The sequence below is a fragment of the Dromaius novaehollandiae genome, chromosome 18 (genome assembly GCF_036370855.1).
Source record: "Dromaius novaehollandiae isolate bDroNov1 chromosome 18, bDroNov1.hap1, whole genome shotgun sequence".
Taxonomy (NCBI): Eukaryota; Metazoa; Chordata; class Aves; order Casuariiformes; family Dromaiidae; genus Dromaius; species Dromaius novaehollandiae.
In genome coordinates this window covers 16650713-16670715 of record NC_088115.1, presented here as the reverse complement: position 1 = coordinate 16670715, position 20003 = coordinate 16650713, and the positions used below count along the sequence as shown (strand labels likewise).

The 20003-nt window shown below is 50.9% G+C and overlaps 2 protein-coding genes across 2 annotated transcripts; both read left to right on the top strand.

The window, feature by feature from the left end:
* The first annotated feature begins 1854 nt into the window (after positions 1-1854).
* Positions 1855-11267, top strand: NOTUM (notum, palmitoleoyl-protein carboxylesterase). The gene is made up of 11 exons (XM_064522940.1): positions 1855-2472; positions 2927-2979; positions 3776-3871; positions 5018-5078; positions 5977-6035; positions 7581-7683; positions 8445-8636; positions 8985-9085; positions 9184-9331; positions 9955-10002; positions 10112-11267. The coding sequence occupies exons 1-11, from the start codon at positions 1961-1963 to the stop codon at positions 10416-10418; spliced, it is 1680 nt and encodes a 559-aa protein (XP_064379010.1). The 5' UTR covers positions 1855-1960; the 3' UTR covers positions 10419-11267.
* Positions 11268-15875: 4608 nt separating this feature from the next.
* On the top strand, positions 15876-19620 carry MYADML2 (myeloid associated differentiation marker like 2). The gene has a single exon (XM_026113107.2). It carries the CDS (start codon positions 16604-16606, stop codon positions 17510-17512), a length of 909 nt encoding a protein of 302 aa, XP_025968892.2. The 5' UTR covers positions 15876-16603; the 3' UTR covers positions 17513-19620.
* Positions 19621-20003: the final 383 nt, after the last annotated feature.

Here is a 20003-nt window from a genome sequence, read left to right as displayed (position 1 = left end):
TGGGTGGTACAGTGTAGTTACAGAGTGCGTAATGCCACACCTCCCCAAAGAGAAGGTGCGTGAAAACCAAGAAGAACACAAAACTATCAGTGTTAGGAATGGCAGTCTTTTCTCAAAAGAACTAGGATTAAGTTTAGCAGTCTCTTCGGACTAATTATCTGGAGGTATCTTGTGGTATATGACCGCTGGAGTTGTGAATGCCGGCTCCTCCAGTGATCTTAGAGTGTTCTTGGGGACCTACAGCTTCATCTGTTCAGACTTTGTACAAACTAACCAGCTTCCAGCCGCACCTCTGCTCAGGCAGCCGGGTGAGCTCTTCAATTGCTGTAACTAGTCCTAGTGATCAACTCCTTATACCTATCATGGCAGTGAGGAAGGGATGTTAAAGGCAGTGTAGGAAAAGATATGATGATACAGAACTGTGCTGCCCCCCCCCCCCCCAATATCAGTGGGTGGCTTTTGTATGTGTGTGGTATGTGTAGGCTTTTCCTACCTTAAAGATACTATTGGTACTATCAGCATTTAAATTAAAGGAAAACAAAACATTTGGAGGCAAAAATCTGACTGAGGACAGAGCTAAGACTGCGAGTACGTTAGAGTAACTGCAGGATTAAAACACATGACGAGCACATTGCAAAACCATGTGCTGTGTAAGTAGGAAATTCAGAGCTGAGGATACACTTAAAGTCCAAATGCACTAAGGTAGAAAATGTACTTACAGCAGCGGAACAGCCTTAATTCTTGCCCTACAGAAGAAACACTATTTTGAGATTATACTATTTTCACCTATTTGATCCCAGATGGATTAAATTGCCTGTCAAAGACATGGACTGTTTCCCTGTTCCTCTCGAGGGCTGTTTAGGTGCATTGGCTGTCCAATGGAAACAAAGTTGGGCAACGTTTTCTCCGAATTTCCTGGGTTTGTAATGCTGGGTTTTGAGATAACTGCAACATCCTGTGGTCTCACACATGACATGCATTCTAGTAACAGATCCTTAACGTAGCTTTTGTCCGGGATTCTTTGGTTACTGGTTGTCACTACTGGAAATGTCCTAACGCTAGAGAATAACCAGGGAAGCTACAGGAGGATAAGACTAACGGTTTGAGAACAGCCCCAAGGACTCCCCGGAAACACGAACTTCGGCTGGGTCTCGCAGGAGGGGGGGGGGGCGGCGGGCACAGAGCCGGGGTTGGCCCGGTCCGGCCGGGTCCCTGCTCCCCCCCCGCAGCGCCCCGGCTCCTCCACAAGTGCTGGTGAAGGAGCCTTTCCTCACCGCCACTGTAACTGCGGTCACGGCCGTGTAATTCCCCTGTGCTCCCCGGGCAGCAGTACGCGGCTCCCGGCCCGGAGCATCCCGCTGCCGCCCCCGGCTCTTCGCGGCCGGACGCAGCGGCACCACCGGGGAGAGCGGGGCGGCGCCAGCCGGGTGCCGGGGAGGAGCAGCGCGGGGGCAGCAGCGGGGTGCCGGGGAGGAGCACGGCCGGGGCGCGGGGGCAGCAGCGGGCACCGCCGGGGGGGGAGCACCGCAGGGAGGAGCCGCCGTCGGGGCCGGGGGGCCGCAGCGCCCGCGGGCCCAGAGGCGCCGCCGTCGGGGCCGGCACGTGCGGGGCCTCGCGCCCGGGCGGCGCCGTCGGGGCGGCGGCGGGGCCCGACCGCCGCGGCGCTGCCGGGGCCGGGGCCGTGGCCGCGCGGAGCGGAGCAGAGCGGCCGCCACGTGCCCCGCCGCCCCGCGGGCCGCCCCGGCGGGGCGCCGCCGCTGCTCGCCCCGGCGGCGGCGGCGGCGGCGGCGGTGCCCGGGCGCGGCGCGGCGCGGCGCGGCGCAGACCCCCCGCTCCCTCCGCCTCGCGCCGAGGGGGCGGAGGGCAGGGCAGGGCGGGGGCTGGCCGGCTGCTGCCCCACGCGGCGCCCGGGCTGGCGGCGCCCCCGGCGCGCTCCCCGCGCACTGCGTGCCCCTCTGTCATGCTCGCCGCCTGGGAGCGGGCGGCGGGCTGCTGCGCCGGGAGCCGCGCCGCCGAGCCGCCGCCCGCGGCACCGCCCGCGGCGCCCGCCGCCGACCCCCGGCCCGGGCGGCGCGGCGGGGCGCGGCGGGGCGCGGGCGGCGCTGCCTGCCGCCGGGGGCCGGCTGCCGCCGCGGCGAGCGGCGGGTGGCGGCGGGCGGCGATGGGCGCGGCGGCCGTGCAGCTGCTGCTGCTGCTGGGGCTGCTGCACGCCGGGCCGGGCGGCGAGGGCAGGAAGGGCTGGCGGCGGCGCGGCGCGGCGGCCCGCGAGCGCGGCGAGGCGGCGGCGGCGCCGGCCGAGAGCTTCCCGCTGGACTTCACGGCCGTGGAGGGCAACATGGACAGCTTCATGGCGCAGATCAAGAGCCTGGCGCAGTCGCTGTACCCCTGCTCGGCGCAGGCGCTGCCCCACGACCTGCGCCTCCACCTCCTGCACAACGCCTCGGTCACCTGCAACGACGGCAGCCCGGCCGGGTGAGTCCGCGCCGCGCCCCCGCCGCCTCGGTGCGCCGCGCCCCGGACCCGGCCCGGCGCGGCCCCGCGCCGCCGCCGCCGCCGGCGAGCCCAGCCCGGCCCGGCCCGGCCCGACCCAGCCCGACCCAGCCCGGCGCGGCGCGGCCCGGGCCGCCGTGCGCTCCCGCGGGCCCGGCGCGGCGGCGCCACCGCGCGGCGGCCCGCGGCGCAGCCGCGACAGGTGCAGCGAGCGCCTCCCGCGCGGCGCGGCCCCAGGCGCTGGCGCTGGTGCTGGCGACGGCGGGGCCGCCGCCCCCGCCCGCCTGCCTGCCTGCCCGCCTGCCTCGCTTCCGCCGGGCCCGGCGCTTTGACCAAATATTTCGCGGATGCCCCGACGCTGCGGCGAGGCGGCATCAAAGCGCTGCGGCCGGGCCCGGCGCCCCGCTCACGCCGCCTCCTGTTTGTTTGTCCTCAGCTACTACCTCAAGGAGTCCAAGGGCAGCCGGCGGTGGCTGCTCTTCCTGGAAGGTGAGCCGCAGGCGCCGCCGGCCCGCGCGGCGGGGGGAGGCCGCGGAGGGGGAAGGTGCCCCGGCGGCTCCCTTCAAAGGCGGCGGCGTGTGTGCGCTGGCTGCCTTCCCTCCACATCCCCTCTCCCGCCTCGCGCCCGGGGGACGGAGCCGTGCGCCCCGCTCCTGCGATGCCACCGCCGCCGCCTCGCCCCAGACACCGCCCTGGGCACCGTCCCCATCTTGTCCCGGCCACTGGCCCCACCGCCTCGCCCCAGACACTGTCCCCGCCTCGCCCCGGGCATCATCCTGTCTCACCCCAGGCATCATCCCCACCGCCTCGCCCCAGGCGCCATCCCCATCTTGCCCCGGGCGCCATCCCCACCGCCTCGCCCCAGACACTGCCCCAGGCGCCGTCCCCATCTTGTCCCAGGCATCATCCCCACTGCCTCGCCCCAGACACTGCCCCAGGCGCCATCCCCATCTTGTCCCGGGCACCATCCCCACTGCCTCGCCCCAGGCACTGCCCCAGGTGCCGTCCCCATCTTGTGCCGGGCGCCGTCCCCGCCATCTCACCCCAGACACTGTCCCCAACTCGCCCCGGGCATCATCCGGTCTCGCCCCAGGCATCATCCCCACTGCCTCGCCCCAGGCACCATCCCCGCCTCGCCCCGGGCACCGTCCCGTCCCCCCCAGGCGCCGTCCCCCCCACCTCGCCCCAGGCGCTGTCCCCGCGGCTGGGCCCTGCCCGCGGCGCCCGGCTGCCCGCTCTGGCCCAGGCGACGCAGAGCGGCAGCCGACAGGTCTCCTCCCGCCAGGAGGGTGGTACTGCTTCAACCGGGAGAACTGCGACACCCGCTTCGACACCATGCGGCGGCTCATGAGCTCCAAGGAGTGGCCGGTAACCAGAGTCGGTGAGTTCGGGCTCTGCCTGCCGGGCGCCAGCACGCCGGGGCCCCGCCGGAGGCATCTGTCATCGGCATCCTCGCGAGCGCGCGGTCGTGGCCATGTACCAGCCCCTGCTCAGACACTAGCACCGTGTCTAGGCACAGACAGACTGTCGTTCCTGCGTGAATAGGTGAAAACAGATATGTTTCTCCGCTGTCTTGGAAGGTCATAAAAGCACAGATGTACTCATGTGCTCGGATGTATGGTTTTGGCTGGTAAGATGATACTACTTTTCTGAACCATGGCCAATATACTTTCTTTATTTTAAATGTATGCACATACAGAAAAGTCTCTCGGGAGTTTTATGGAGTTGGGTTTTTGTTTTTTGTTTTTTTTAAAGAAAGTTTGTGGTTCTCAGTCCTGTGAGAAGTGTTCTTAGACCTCTTAGTCTGTTTGTAAGGACATATATACCTGCTTACACAACGCACTGGATTTCTTTCTTTGCCTACGGTAGGACTGGCCCTATAGACATCGAGAAAAATCAGATGAATTGTCTGGGCCTCTTACCTGGAGTTGCCTTGTTCCCTGTTCTTCCCGTTCACAGCTACATAATGTCGCTTAAGCGACTGCAGAGATTGCCTGTGTGAAAGCATACATTTGGTAGATATGTAAAAGTATTTTTAGCTTTTTTTAATGTAATGCATAAGGTGGAATTAACACCCTGGGTACCCACAGTCCAGACTACAAGGCTCCGGAGTCAGCACAGAAATGTGGAGCCTCTCTCTTCTCTCTTGCTGCTTATGCTCAGGGCTTGTCGTGTATCAAGACCTCTGTCATTCACACAAATCCTGTAATCGCATGTACTACAGCTCACCTGCTAGGATTTGCTGTTTGGGGAAGTGTGCGCTTCTCGACAGGTGTCACAGCTTCTTTTCTGTACTACAAGGGTCTTCTTGACAGCCTTCATCTCTAGCATGAATTAAAATCTGAAAGTCACATCTATCAAAGGGCAAATTTAGAAATGTTCCTTGCTCTTCCTCTTTCTTACCAATGGTTTTCATTATGAATGTTTATTTTCTGTATGGTCTGTATCCCGCATTGGGCTGACAGGGCTGCTTTCAAACCACAGACCGGCAGGTGTACATTTTTAATTTCTGTGTGTTCATCTGCAGGAACTGGGATCCTGTCATCACAACCAGAAGAAAATCCCCACTGGTGGAACGCAAACATGGTGTAAGAACAGACAAATAAGGGGAATAGCTTTATGTTCAAACAGCATGTCCTGCCTTTTAGGCCAGCAAGAATGCTACAGAGATGGATATGACTAATGCCTGCAAGGGGAAAGCATGCATTTCCTGATTTGTTCTAGTTTAGCTATGTAACAAGTTGTGATGGCAAGGTCTGGAGAAACTTAAGTCTAGTCTGCTTGGAGTGATGTGGTGATTTAATGAAAAACTGGGGACAGCTTAGAGAGTTTTCTCAAATAAGTGAAGTGGCAAATACTGTTGTGGGTGGTGGGTTGATAGTGTGTCTTACATTTGCCAATTTGAAAGGAACATGGAGCAGCTCTTCCAGTTCAGAGAAGAGAAATGGGAAAGATACCAGTTTATGTAAGTATCTGTATAGCAGGGAATAGCAGCAGACATGGATGTTAATTTGCATCCCACAAGCTGGAGACTAAAATGGGAAGATAACTGTATTCCTGCATAAACCTCCAGTGGCAGCACTCGACATTTACGCTGCATGGACGAGGTCTCCTCGTTTCACATGTGGAAAACCAAGGCGCAGAGAGTTGCCCTGTGGCAGGCCACCCACCATAGCAGTGGGACAGCCAAGACCAAAATTTGGACCCTCTGTTTTATCTACTGAGCTTGATACTTCAGTTAGATCAATAAAAGACACATTGTTTGTTGATTTAACTCACTAAGACTACTAGTGTTCAGAAGAAAACCCAAGACAGTTACAATCGTCACCTTGTTGCACAGGTAGGTATGCAGGTGTTTAACTGGAGAAGAAATTCTTTCCTTTTCCCCTCAGCCAGAGTTTAATTTTCTTCCAGTTACTTGACCCTGTCCTCACCCCTCTTTGGATGTCAAAGGAACATCAGTTCTCACACAATTCTCTTTTGCAGATTCATCCCTTATTGCTCAAGTGATGTTTGGAGCGGTGCCTCTTCCAAGTCTGAGAAAAGTGAGTGTTGCTGATGGGCTGTTGCTGCCACAGACATCACACATTAAAGGATATGGCCAGACTTCTGTGAAATTATGTGAATGAGGAATGGGCTTTTTCTTGCTAAAGGACAGGAAAGAATATCAAGCAACTTCCAGATAAAACATCCTGATCTCTTTAGCCCAGCCTGTTTTGACATAGTTCAGAGCCACTACTTGCAGAGATGTTACAGTGATGCAGTATGCAAGGATTAGAGGTACTGAATTCCTTTTAGATGAATCTCCAGGATCCAGCACACAGCAAATTAATTGTTGTAGCTGAGGAGCCATGGTTTGTTGCATGCGACTTTGGCTTTGCTGATCTGAGAGGCAAGTGAAGTGAATTTAGTTTCAAGCTTGTGTCAGGAAGATACTTGGTCTTTGAAGAGAGCCATTGTGCGTCGGGCTAAAGCTGTCTGCAGATTGCCCTGGAAGACAAAGAATAGTTCATCATAATACATGTTTGTTTCGCATAAGCTGTCGTTTTGACAATAACATATCTCTGAGAGTCTGCTTAAAGGAGTCCTCTCCTGGATTAAGCTAAATTTCATGCAGATGAGTTGTTCTACCTCATGTAGTTCATTGGGTTTCCCAGGTTAAGCAGGATTGGTATTTGGATGCAGTACTATCTAGAGAATCACCAGGGGCTTAGTTCTCCTCTCATTTGTTCATGACGAGTTTTCTTTGACCAGAGTGGAATTACTCCTGATGTACACTGGTGCGAATGGAAGAAGTAGGCCTAAGATGCTTTGTGATGTGGCACTGAAAAGTCAGAAGGTCGAATGCTTTTCTCTGAGTAGGTCTTTGAACCATGGCCTTAGAGCCAACCACTTTGTTACTCAATGTCTCTTTCCACTGAACTCTTAAACTGAGAAATTGATCGCTTGTGGATGCCAAAAATATACTTTCTGTCATAGTAAGAGTTAGCAAGAGGTCGGCAGCAGCACTGGGTCTTTTAATTTCATAGCCTCTTATGGTGGTTGCTGTGATGCAGTTACACTTCAGCAAAGATGGTTGCTTTTTGGTGGTGCGAAGGAAGTTGTGGTCTATATAAATGTAACATGTTTTGAAATATCGCATGACTGAATTGGCTTTATGGACTGGAATAAAAAGGGATGCAGTAAGTTGGAACTGAGGTTCCAATTTATAGGAAGGTATGAATATTCCTCATATATAGAGAAAGGTCCCAGCACCTTGTTAAGATAAATAAGAGCATATGCTCTTATTTTCCTTCTCTAAGTTTATCAGTTCTTAAGCACTGTTGTAGGAAGGTGTGCTTGTGTTACTGTATATTGGAGGGGGGTTTTTTTTCCACTACAAACAGTCCCTCTGTATTCAGGTTCTTTCAGGGAAGCAAGTTTTATGTTAGGGGGAGTATGTCTTATTAGAACTGATTGATATAGGTGGGGAAAATGGGCCTGCTTTTAGCCGTGTGATCCCTTCAAAAGGTTCTTAAGCATTTATGGAGAGGAGCAAAGACTTAGCCTGCACAGCAGACAGCTTGTTGACACTGAGCTCTCTTTTCCAGATGAATATGCCTTCATGGGAGCACTGATCATTCAGGAGGTTATAAAGGAGCTGGTGGGAAAAGGTCTTAACACTGCAAAAGTGTTGCTGCTAGCAGGAAGCAGGTAGGTATCTACAAGATTTCCTGTGACAAGAACAGGAGGCTTCCACAGTAGAAAGCAGTTCTTAGGGAAAAGGTCTCATCAAATCCTGAAAACTTTCTTCTAGAAGTGTAGTAACATTAACACAGCAAACCCTGTATCTGTTCTCAGTTTCCTCCTATGGGTGATACAACAGGGGTGACATAGGAGTAGTTCCTCAGCTTCTGGTCCAAGTACATTTGAGAGGCAATAATAATGGAGTAAAAGCTTCGCTGGAGACGGGGGTGTGTTCATTCTGCCCTGCATTAACAACACTGGCTCCTGTGGTTCCGCACTGTGAAACATGTGCCTCTTATGAATAGATTCAAGGTATTTGAATTGAAAGCTCAGACTTGCCTGACAGAGGTGCTCTGAATCATGTTATGTTGCACAGAGCTGTGGTACACTCAGCATGGGCTATGTAAGGGTGTAATACGGAAGTTGCAGAGGGTGAATTGGTCTCACTTCAGATTCTTCCAATTTTTGAGCACCCAGAATTCTTGCAAATACGTCAAAAAGAACAAGAACAGGATTTGGTCACTGAGGTATGAGATTGTTACTCAGCACTGACTTTATTTCTCAGTATTTTGCAAAGCAAGGAAATGACTTGGTGACCGCTGACTGTATTGTCCTGTGGACTGATGGAGTTGCTTAGAGTGCTGTTGCTGTGAGAGGGCCTGCACTCTAGCTAGCCACATAACAGCTGTGTCTGCTTCGTGACTGCAGTATTAACATTGCCGTTGCAGCGCTGGAGGGACAGGGGTGCTCCTGAATGTGGATCGAGTGGCAGAGCAGCTGGAGGAGATGGGTTATCATGGGATTCAGGTTCGAGGCTTGGCAGACTCTGGCTGGTTCCTGGATAATAAACAGTATCGCAGAACTGACTGTATAGATACCATAACGTGTGCGCCGACAGAAGCCATCAAGAGAGGAATAAGGTACAATCAGATACTCTAAACTACCCTTTTGTAAGACATTAGAGTGAGGAGGAGATGCCCTCCTTCTCTTTCTTCCTGCATCTTGGTATGTAAAAAGTACTTATCATCTATGTTAGTGACTTCTTGGATGATTTTATTGGAAAAGAAAATCATTTAAAATATAGACATGCAAAAGCATATGTGTAATTGCAGATACCCTAAAATGCATTGATAGGACATGGCAGCCAAAGAAAAGCTCTGCTATTAATAAGTTGGAACTATAACCAGAACAGAAATAGACTAGGATGTGGAAGGACAGTTGTTAGGATGAAGGTCATAACGCCATCTTATTACTGCTTTATCTTCTAGGTATTGGAATGGTATTGTTCCTGAGCGCTGTAAACTGCGGTTTAAAGAGGGAGAGGAATGGAATTGCTTTTTTGGATACAAGATTTACCCCACTCTTCGGTGTAAGTATGAGAGAAGAGTTTTAAAATGGATTCTAGGGTTTTCTCTCTATTTGCAACTAACTACAGGTATTTCTTTTCCGATTCTTTTGTCTTTCTAGGTCCAGTCTTCATTGTTCAATGGCTCTTTGATGAGGCCCAGCTTACTGTAGACAATGTACACCTAACTGGCCAGCCCGTTCAGGAGGGGCAGTGGCTCTACATCCAGAACCTGGGTAGGGAGCTGAGAAACACCTTGAAGGATGTAACGTAAGTCTTTCACTGAGAAAAGCTGGCGTCTTTACTTCCAAGAGAAGTCCTTTATCCAGTATTCTGGTAGCATTTCTCAGAGCTCTGCAGAAACCAGCGTCATAAATTTGGTAACCATATTTAGTCTGCATCAAGAATCTTGCCCTTTTCATTTTTGAATAAGTGCAAAATAAGTTCCCGGTTAGCAATTGTCAGGAATCCATTATTATCCATAAGAACGTGTTTTTTCCTTTCCAGCCTCCAAGGTGAGGTCTGAGACTCCTTGCCATTCGTTGCATGGCTATGAACCTGACAGGGTGCATTGAAAGGTGCTGATTGTAAAACAACCAGATAGTTGATGAGACAACAGAGGAGGAATCATTACTGTGTCTTACTTGCTTCATGCAAGAACAGCTATTCACAAGTCCCTGTTGCACAAGTGCACTGTTAGGCAGGGTGGAACCCCTTTGCCTTCGGGTACTTTCCAGTCCGGTTGCGTTTTGCACCATGACAGCCATTGCTGTTTCTAAATCTCTTGCCAGGGGCAGCAAAACTTCCACTTTCTAGCTAGTCAGGAAGGTTTTATTTAACAGAAGTTACTTTGTCCTTCCAAGAGCTGATCCATGTTTCTTTTTCCCCTTTAGCGCTAGCTTTGCTCCTGCTTGCTTGTCTCACGAGATCATTACACGCAAGTGAGTGCTTTTGCAGATTCTGTGAAAGGCCAACAGGGGAACAGCGGGGGAACTGGCCATTCTGACAACCTGACCTCTCTGATGCGATCTGTATGGTTTGTCTTTTCAGTCACTGGACAGACATCCAGGTGAAGGGGACTTCATTACCCCGTGCCCTGCACTGTTGGGATCGGAGCCTACATGAGAGCAACAAAAATGGGAAAACCCCTCTAAAAGGTTGCCCAATTCATCTGATTGACAGTTGTCCGTGGCCCCACTGCAACCCCTCGTGCCCAACCATCAGGGACCAATTCACAGGGCAAGAGATGAATGTGATCCAGTTCCTCATGCACATGGGTTTTGACGTTCAGAAGATGGCACAGCAACAGGGCCTGGAGCCCAGTAAACTTCTGGGAATGCTCAGCAGTGGTAACTAGGAAGGGATCTTCTGAGGGGCGGAGAGATTAGATCAGGCGGAGGAGACTAAGCCCTTCTCCCAGACTCTCTGATCTTCCTCACGTTCATGCAGGCAGGTGCGCGCCCACATCCATGCAGGCTCAAACCCGTACACACCCACATGCTCCCACAATCTTGCACACTTAGGATGTGTCAAGAAAAGAGCAATTTCTTGCTTACGCTGTTTGACTGGAACTCGTTACCTCCACACTCCAGGGCTCAGTTTTGACCATTCGCATCCTCTTCCTGCGTTACACAAAGCAGTCTGATGCAGGGAGTAGCAAAGCCATAAATAGCAGCAGTGGAACCTTCCCCAGATTCTTCCTTTGCCATCATTTTTTTTACATCATAGACTTGATACAAGTGGTGAAAAAAGCAAGCACTGGATTTCTTTCAACCAACTAGAAGTGAAGGAATGATTACATGACTTCCTGGAGGTCAGTGTCTCACGATGTGTCATAACGTACAAACCAAGGACACGTGCTAGGGGTGGACACTCTTGTACTCAATTTACTTTTGTATTATTTTATAAAATGACTTTTTATTACTTTTTTAAATAAGCAAGAAATATAAAATAAATGATATTGTTTTGTAACATATTTTTTTTTAAATAATGAAGAAACCTCTTGCTACTTTGGCAATATGGACATATTTATTTTAATATGTAAAATGCTATTTATAAGGGCTGACCAGAGAACCATTCATATGTCTTTGTAAAGTTGTATATGCTGCTCATTTGGAAGGGTTTCCTTATGATCACTTGTGTCTGGGAAAGGGCTGAGGGTGGTATTGACATTTTATAATAATTAGACTTCTGTGTTCCCCTTGCAGTTTGTTTTGTCATTGTTTCTCTAACGAAAAGGTTGTAATGTGAGGTCTAAGTACAGAGATTCTCACCCGACCAGCACCTTCGGCTTCGGGATCGTGATCTGTCAGGTATTCTGGGGCATTGCATTTTAAGATGCAGAGAGGTATCTATTTTTACAGCAAAGGCGATTATTCTAATGAGAGAAACGTTTGGTTTGACCAGACTGTCTGGCCTGTCTTAAAACGGGAAACATTTGGAACATAAAAGGTAGAGAACACAAGACAAGAACCAACATATTTCTTGTTTTGTAATCATTTGCAAACACACCCACCTCAGGGAACATACAGAATCCCCTTTGTTTTTAATGGGAGGAGAACAGGGGAGGAAACAGGAACGGGTGGCTGAGGCTGGAGAAAGTGAGAGACCATCGCTTTGGGTGAGAAAGCGCGAAGACAGTTGCACTAAAAGCCTTACGTGGTAATGCACTGCAGCCAGCGTGGTCAAACCTGTACAAGTAGCAGTAATTTATATCCACTCTGCAGAAGTTCTTAACACCTACTTTGCATTTACCTGCACTTGTGTAAATGGCTACACAACACGTAGGCAGCTGAAAATCAGGGCCTATTTTCTGAACAAATCCAAGCACTTCCAAGAGAGGTCTTGCCAGGTTAAAATGGTAATGCTATTTGTAAGATCCCTTGTCGTAAATGAATAAAAACAAAAACAAACACCCCCCCTACTATACAGTTACTTTTGATGGACTTCAGCAATCAGTAGTTACTTAGGCAGTACCACACAGGCAATTAGCATTTCAGCTGTGCAAGGTGGGGTTTAGGACCCGTTTAAGATAAAATGTAGCTAAAGAGAAAATGAATGGTGCTGCAAGCAGAATTGAGATGCGGGAGTTTCCCTCTGATTAATCTAGGGACTGCTAATATCCTTTCTATTTTAATGACCTTGGTATAAAAGTAAGATTGTTCTAACTGAATATTTCATGCCACAAAGTTGAGAGGCTTCCTCACTACTGAGAAGGTTTGGAAAAGCATACAGGAAAATTGGATTCCTTTGAGGGCTGGAGTCAATGGAGCGAATCAGTGCAAAGTGCTGGGACTTGAGTGGTAGCCAGAACTCCTGCTGTTCACTAGGAGTTTATCGGTGGGATGCATCAAGGGAAACTACTGTCCGTATCAGTTGTTCACAGGATGACTATACGCAATATCATGCATCTGCAGATAAGGCAAGTGCCCCACTCTGTGTCCGGTGATGTATTTCTACAGGGAAGCGGGAAAGTATAAATGCCACTGTAGACATTTGGAACGCTATCTGCAGGGGTGATTACCTGTATTTCTAAAAGGTTAATTCATCTTAGAACAGGTGAAGAATGTTGAGGGGGGATATGAGACATCCTATTTTCCTTGCTAACAGGGAAAAAAAATCCCTGGAGATCAGGAATCACACTTTTAGCTTAGTGTGGCTCTGCAAAAGGTGCAATAGGGAGCAAGGCTGTCTCAGAGATGTTTTTAAGGGGGGACCTTGATAAATTTATTAGAAAGATTATATAATGTGGCTGTGAGTAGTAGGTGGAAACTGGAATCTGTAACCGAGGAGGTAATTTCCAGTTCTGTATTTCTTCTTGTACTTGTGCAATAAATACAAATTTCCCAAGCCTTTGTAAATCTGGCACTTCTAAGTTCATCTGCTGTGACATTTGCTATATGGAAACTAATGGCAAAAAAAGGAAGACTGAAAGTACTGGGCACCGTGTGCGTGTGCTCTCAGATCTTATGACTAGACGACATGCTTTCCTTCATAAACTGCCATCATTGAAAAATTGTTTCTGAAAACATAATGTGATCGGGCCCAAATTAAAATGCAACTAAGAAGTCGAAAGTTGATAGCAGAATGTGTGTTCCTGCACGACGTGGCCACAGTTCCGGACACCGGCGTCTGGCACGTCAGCGGTTTCGGTCGTGAGCCGGCGGGTAGAGCCCGCACCTCCACTTGCTGCGGGAACGACTGCTCGTACGCAGGGCCCTGTTGGAGAAACTCGCCCTTATCTGGATGAGCAGTGACCACTTCCAAGCCCTCATGGAGAGGAAAAGCAGATCCCAGCCGGCCGTGTGCTCGGAGCCCAGCGGTGGCCCGGAGCGCGGCGCAGGCGATGACGCCTGCCAGCCACCCCGCAGAGCGCGGCACGGCCCCGCTGCCGTGGGGAAAGGCACCCCATTCCCGCGAACGGCGACGGGGTGGGGGGGCAGCACCACCGCTACGGGAATGCTGCAAGAGGGCGGCAGCAACGCGGGGCCAGCGCTGCCCTGCCTCGGTTTTGCAGCCCTGCTTCAGCCAGGGAGCAGCGGATCGAGCCCGGGCCCAGCGCTGGCCCTTGCAGCGCCTTCTGCGTGGCAACGCAGCTCGAGCGTGGAGCCCGGGCTAAAAATCGGGACAGTTTAGTGGCTGCGGTCTTCTCTGCGTCAACCAACGTCTCACTTCGTAAGACGCACCGACCGTTTTGGAGCCACTGGTCCGATGTACAGGTATGTGTGCCTCTTAGCAAGCATCTTAATTGCAAAGCTGCCGTGTCATTCCCCAGCAGAGGTCCGTGGCGCTGGGGCTCTTTTCAGAGCGAACCTGCAGTTGTGCAGGCAGCACCGTTCCCCGTCCGGTACAACAAACTCTCAAAGGAACAATGCAACAAACTGATGCGGTGGGGAGCGAGAAGCTGTGGGTTTCTAATGCAGGACCTTCTATCTCATATTTGCTTACAAATTTTTAAAGTGAAAAGAAAATTCAAGTGCTTCTGAAGTGCATTTGTGTGATGCTGGGAATCAGACTGCTGGCAGCATCCAGAGGCCCTGGGGCAGCGGGGGGGCAGAGACCCGCACATTCAAACCCAAATGCTGCCGCAGAAGGCAGCGGTCCGTATGGTGCGCGGGTCCTGTCTGCCGCTCGCAGCAGGACCATTGCCCTCTGCCGGCACCGTCCCGCGGAGCCGAGGCCTCTCCCGCGCGGCACCGGTTCTCGCGGGAGCCGGGCGGCAGGACCAGGTCAGGTCTGAGCACAGGCGTCAGTGACCGACCGCGGTCACCGCGCGCAGGCGTCCGGCGAGGCCCGCAGTCACCAGCCTGCGGCACCGGGGCCCGGCAAGCAGCTCTCCTCGGGGGTGCCTTGGCCTGGGCCATCTCCTGGCTCTGCACCCGCAGCTGCCTTGGTCCTTTTTCGAGACAAACGACGAGTCCGGAGGGTTCCTCCGGTCACAGGGAAGGCGATGCAGCGAGCTGCAGCATAGGCAGTAACACAGTGCGCTATAAACTGAAACGTGTTCTTTCCTGCGACGGGGGGGGGGGGGGTCAGTACAGTCACTTGACTGTCATATAATAAAGATTTGAGTAAACGGTTCTCACTGGCCCCACACAGCCGGCGTGGGACAGTTGCAGCCAAATGTTATGATATGGGGGGGGGGGGTGCAGTATAGAGGAGCTTTTGCTGGGGCTTAAAGAAGAAAAACGATGAGTGTGAGCTCAGCTGTGTTTAGGTGCAACAGAGCATCGCTGACGGCACGCACAGGAACAGCATACCAGTCCCCCAGAGAGGCTGATGAAGGGTCCACCGGCACCCTTCCTCTGCCTCCTGGCACGGCCTCTCCATTTTACAGGACATGTCACAATATGGACAGTAACACACACTGTAAGCCAAGTCTGGAAAATTTCTGCTAGAACTGAAGGATTAACATCACAGAGAGTCAGGAAGGGCGAGGGTTCAGGGTAGCAGCATGTGTCAGTCCATTGCTGGGTCTCATATTTGCACATTAACATATGAATAAGAAACAATGATACTGAGCAATTAATATTGCTACCAAGTATGAACTTGATTATAATTCCCATGGTAAATCTAGGGACTCCTGTAGCTCCTGCTTTGGGAAGTTACAGACTTTATCAGCACAGCTGATGGCTGTTTTGAACCATTCAGGACATTTTTATTGGTGAGGGCTGGGCTGGTTCCCTGCACCTGTGGGGAGCTCCTGGATGAGCCCCATTTCCTTGCACCGGGACTAGCGTGGTGAGAGCTTGTCTGCAGGTGGGGGGTTAGCAATGTGCGCTTATGCTTTGCTTTAAGAATAAGAAAAGAGAAATGACTAAAGAGGTAAGTGAGGAACTTTTTTTTTCTAAGTTGCATTTTTCATTTTTCCCAATCTGAAACTACAGTAGAAATTTTATTCAGGTCTTTTAAAGTTAAAATTAAGAGACTTTTGAGTAGAGACTGTGTTTGGGAAAAGTGTATACCAAAAATGACTATTTGAGAAAGCTTTGATCTAATGAGGAACAAGGGTTTGACCCTACATATTGAAATCTGTATTCTAAAGCAGAACTAAGAATATCAAAGCAATTCTTTGTGGGCGATTCCATTTATTTCTGGCATTCAAAGATACAAGAATAACTCCTTCATATACAAGCAAAACAGGGACAGGGAGGCGTGCAAGGAGACAGAGTGACAACTATTTCTCAAAAATCTTCACAGTCGCGTGCTTCACTAATGCCCAAAGCACAGCAGGGCTTTTAATAGCAGGTAAATATATTACTGCTCCCAATCAAATGGCGCAAAGTGTTGTGGCCTCTGGTTTAAATCCTTCCTAAGCGTCTGTGATGCTTCCAGGCTTGTGCAGCAGCTCGGGGCCGTGGGCTCTGCAGGACTGAGCCCCGCTTCTGCAGCGTGGCTGGATCAGAGCCCGCTTCTGCAAGCAGCCTCTGCGCTGTGCGTTGGCTGCAGGGAGAACAGCGGTGCTCAGGGGACCTGAGCGTTTGCAGGGGAACAGCAGCATGATAACCTGGAGCTGACGGAGCTGGCCAGTTCGGCGTAACTAACACCCGCGCCGGGGAGCTGCGGGGGGCAGGACTCGTTCCATTCCAGCACTATTAATATAACGCCTATTTATACGTCTAGGTTCCTGCAAACGCCAGAGCAGAGAGCTACAGCTGCAGAGCTAAAATGGAATAAATGTCAGCCTCCAGGCAGACGCTGCCCCTTTTAGCCACCATGTGGGAAAGGAGACAGTGAAAGGACGGAGAAAGGGGTGATTTTTCAGACCTCGGCAAGTGGAGCGAGCTGGTCATGGCGCCCTGAGAACGCAGCCGGCAGGCAGAGCCCGTCAGTAACCTCCCTGCAGCAGGCGAGCCCGTGCTGAGAGGCTGCCGGCAGCGCACATTCAGCGTCACACGCAGCACCGAGTGATACCAGCAGAGACGAGCACGGATTAAAGCTGCTGCTCTACCATCTGATATCAGGTGTGACTCAGGACAAAGCAGCAAAAGCCTGAAAGGAAGTTTTCAGAGTTGCAGGTGCGTTGTCTGCTGGACTGGAAAGATGATGGAGAGCGCAGGAGGACCGTATCTGAACACGGCTGCCGTGACATCCCCGGTGGGAATTGCTCGTTTACTGCAGATGACATTTGGATGCACCACGTTCAGCCTGGTAGCCCACCAAGGGGGATTCAGCGCGGCCTATGGCACTTTCTGCATGTTTGTCTGGACCTTCTGTTTCGCCATCACCGTCTTTATCATAGCCTGTGAGTTCACACACCTGCATAGCTGCCTGCGCATTTCCTGGGGGAACTTCACCGCTGCCTTCGCCATGCTGGCCACGCTCATGTCCGTCACAGCCGCAGTGATCTACCCGCTCTACTTCGTCCAGCTTGGCTGTTATCCCATCGGCTGTGAGGTGAGGGATTTTCGCATAGCAGCCAGCGTCTTTGCGGGCCTCCTGTTCGTCGCGTATGCCGTGGAGGTGTTCTTAACCCGGGCAAAGCCAGGACAAGTCACCAGCTACATGGCCACGGTCTCTGGCCTCCTGAAAATCGTGCAGGCCTTCGTGGCCTGCATCATCTTCGGGGCGCTGGTGAACGACAGCCAGTATGGCAAGTACGTGGCAACGCAGTGGTGCGTGGCCGTCTTCAGCTTCTGCTTCGTGATGACGGTGGTGGTGGTGGCCTTCAGCGTTACCGGTAAGACGGCCACGCTGTGGTTTCCCTTCGAGCGCTCCGTGGTGGTTTACACCTTCGTGGCCGTCCTGCTGTACGTGAGCGCGGCGGTCGTCTGGCCGGTGTTCTGCTTCGACAGCAAGTACGGCTCCCCGCGGCGCCCCGCGCTCTGCGCCAAGGGCAGGTGCCCCTGGGACAGCCAGCTGGTGATCGCCATCTTCACCTACGTGAACCTGCTGCTCTACGTCGTGGACCTGGCCTACTCGCAGCGCATCCGCTTCGTCTCCCACCTGTAAACCCAGTCTGCCGCCGCGGAGCCACCCGAGCTCCGTGAACAAAAGCAACCAGGGACGCAGCAAGAGTGGGGCTGTGGTGAAGGGGGACGTTGACCAGGCGCTCGAGTAAGAAACGCGAACCAAACTTGAAGGTTAAGACTGGACCAACAAACGAACAACCTGCAGTGTGGGGAGGCTGCAGACAATCCTGGAAAAATAACCCACCTCCCCGATCATTCAACATCTGCTTCAGCCACCCGGTGCCGAGCAAAGACATTACGCAGTTCAAAGTGCGCAAAATGGCCTTTTATCTCCAGAAGGCAGACAGGCTCGCCACAGTAGCGGGTCTGTAGGCTACTGGATTACTGAGCCAAATATTAAGGAAAGACATGAAGGATTTCGAAACTGTTACCAACACTGAACTATAATCAAGTGATTACCGAGGAAGTGGGAAAACTAAAAGCTGCATCAAGGAACATCGGTTCTAGGGATGAAAAATGATCCTTCACAGTTTGGGTTAGTTTGTACTATGTGGTGAGACATGACATGCTTGCAATGTGTGAATTTCTAGTCAGGATGTTTCTGAGAAGAACATCATAGCTGTAATATTATTTTGAAGATTAACAGTTCTTCTTCTTCCTCTCCTTCTCCTTCGTCGCTCAGCACAGAGAAAGAAAATCCTCAAGCATGTACCTTGGTGGGAAGTATGGGATATTCCTGTTCAGCAAACACTGAGTCGTTACAGAAATTAAATTTTGCAAAATCGGGCTTCTACTGCCAAGAAACAGGCCACAGAATGGAACCGAACTGCAAAATAATCACGTGTCATTTGAAATCTTCACTCAAGCAGGACCTGAAGGTAGCCTGGCACGTGCTCTTTCTCAGTTCATATGCCACTGTTTCTCTATACTGATGTCAAGATTTTTTTTTTTTTCTGGAAGTTTGAAGTGAATATGAGCTCTGGTGGGGAGGAGGGAAGGGGATGCAAAGATTAATTGATCTCACAGCTCTGTATAAAAGACCAAACTTGCCAGGAAAAAAGCTTGCATATAATGGTAACCAATTGAGAGCACCGCCTCAGACCAGATCAGGTTCTAGTTTTCCCGAGTATTTTGCGTCACCAACCAGCTGCATTTCTCTGACCCATCCCTGACAAAACACCCACTTTGAAGTCCTACATAGCATGGCTCAGATTTCAAGCTTAATAGGAAAAACTGCTCTTCATTTCTGATCCAGCAAGAAACCAAAGCAGTCTGAGTATTTGTGCAGAAAGCATGCAGACTGGATAGGTTTAATTAAAGTCTAGAAGTAGCTGATTGTCAGAAGCAAGATTTATTTTTTAACCAATCAAAAATAAAGCTGAATGGCAGACTTACTGCATCTCTAGAGACTTGTATACTTTCATCTCGTCCTCCACAGAGCTTGTATTTCAGCAGACATAGCCCTTCTGCCAGAAAGCACAGCTCCATTATTTTTCATTTCATGAAGCCTGAATGCAGCCCTAAAAAAGTATATAGCCAAGACCTCTGACTACCGTTCTTTGTAGCAGAGTCACTCAGGAAAAAGGAAGGAAATGTATCTCTCATCATGGCTTCCTGTGGGGTTTGAAAAGCAGCGGAAAAATATGTTGGGACAGATGGCTTTAGATAGTTCTGCTGCATCTCTAAAAGCTGCTTCTAACCCAGAGAGCGAATTGTTAGCCCATGAGACAGGGCAAGAATCACTATCTATAATAAAAGGAATGCACAAAACACCCTTCCAAGAGATCTTTCTCTTCCACAAGTTCCCATTAAGGGCAGGAAATTTGGAAGATAATGGTCCAGCAAGAGGCTGGCCAGCTTGTTCTAGGGTAGGTATAAAACTGGGTACTAGAGAGCTTTATTTCTCACACCCCCAAGCCCAAACATATTAAGGGACTGTATAAATAAAAAAATTCTAGGTTTGGAAGAGAAATTAATTTGTATTAGAGTAGGCATTGTACAAATAGAGTTGTTGCATACTAAAGAAACTTTGAACATTTATGATTTATCCTTTTTTAAACTTGTCAACCTGGATAAATTAAGCTGTGTAACACTTTGAAATTATTTATTTTTTTGTTGAGTGTTAAAAATAAAATAAGTGACTGTGAATCGTCATGGTTTGTGTTACAAAATTCAAATCTAAAAAAGGAATATTGCTTTAAGAAAGCATCTTCCTGGGGACTCCGCAGTGGCTATAAAGGGGCTGATGGAGTCCAGGGAGAGGGATGTCAGTGACAGGTGCCCAGCAGGCAGGGGCTGCTTGTCACCAGAGATGACACTGCCAAATCTTATGTGCAGTAAAGCCAGTTGGAAAGCTCCTCAGCTGGTTAACACTCTTTTTAGCTATGTATTTGCTTGCTTTTTGCTGTGATGCTTTTGCAGGGAACAGGAGTAATTAGCGGGAATATGACAATCTGCACCTGTTGATGCAAATTATACAGTACTAAGGACACAAAGAAAGACCCAACAGAAACAGGTAACTGGGAGACAAT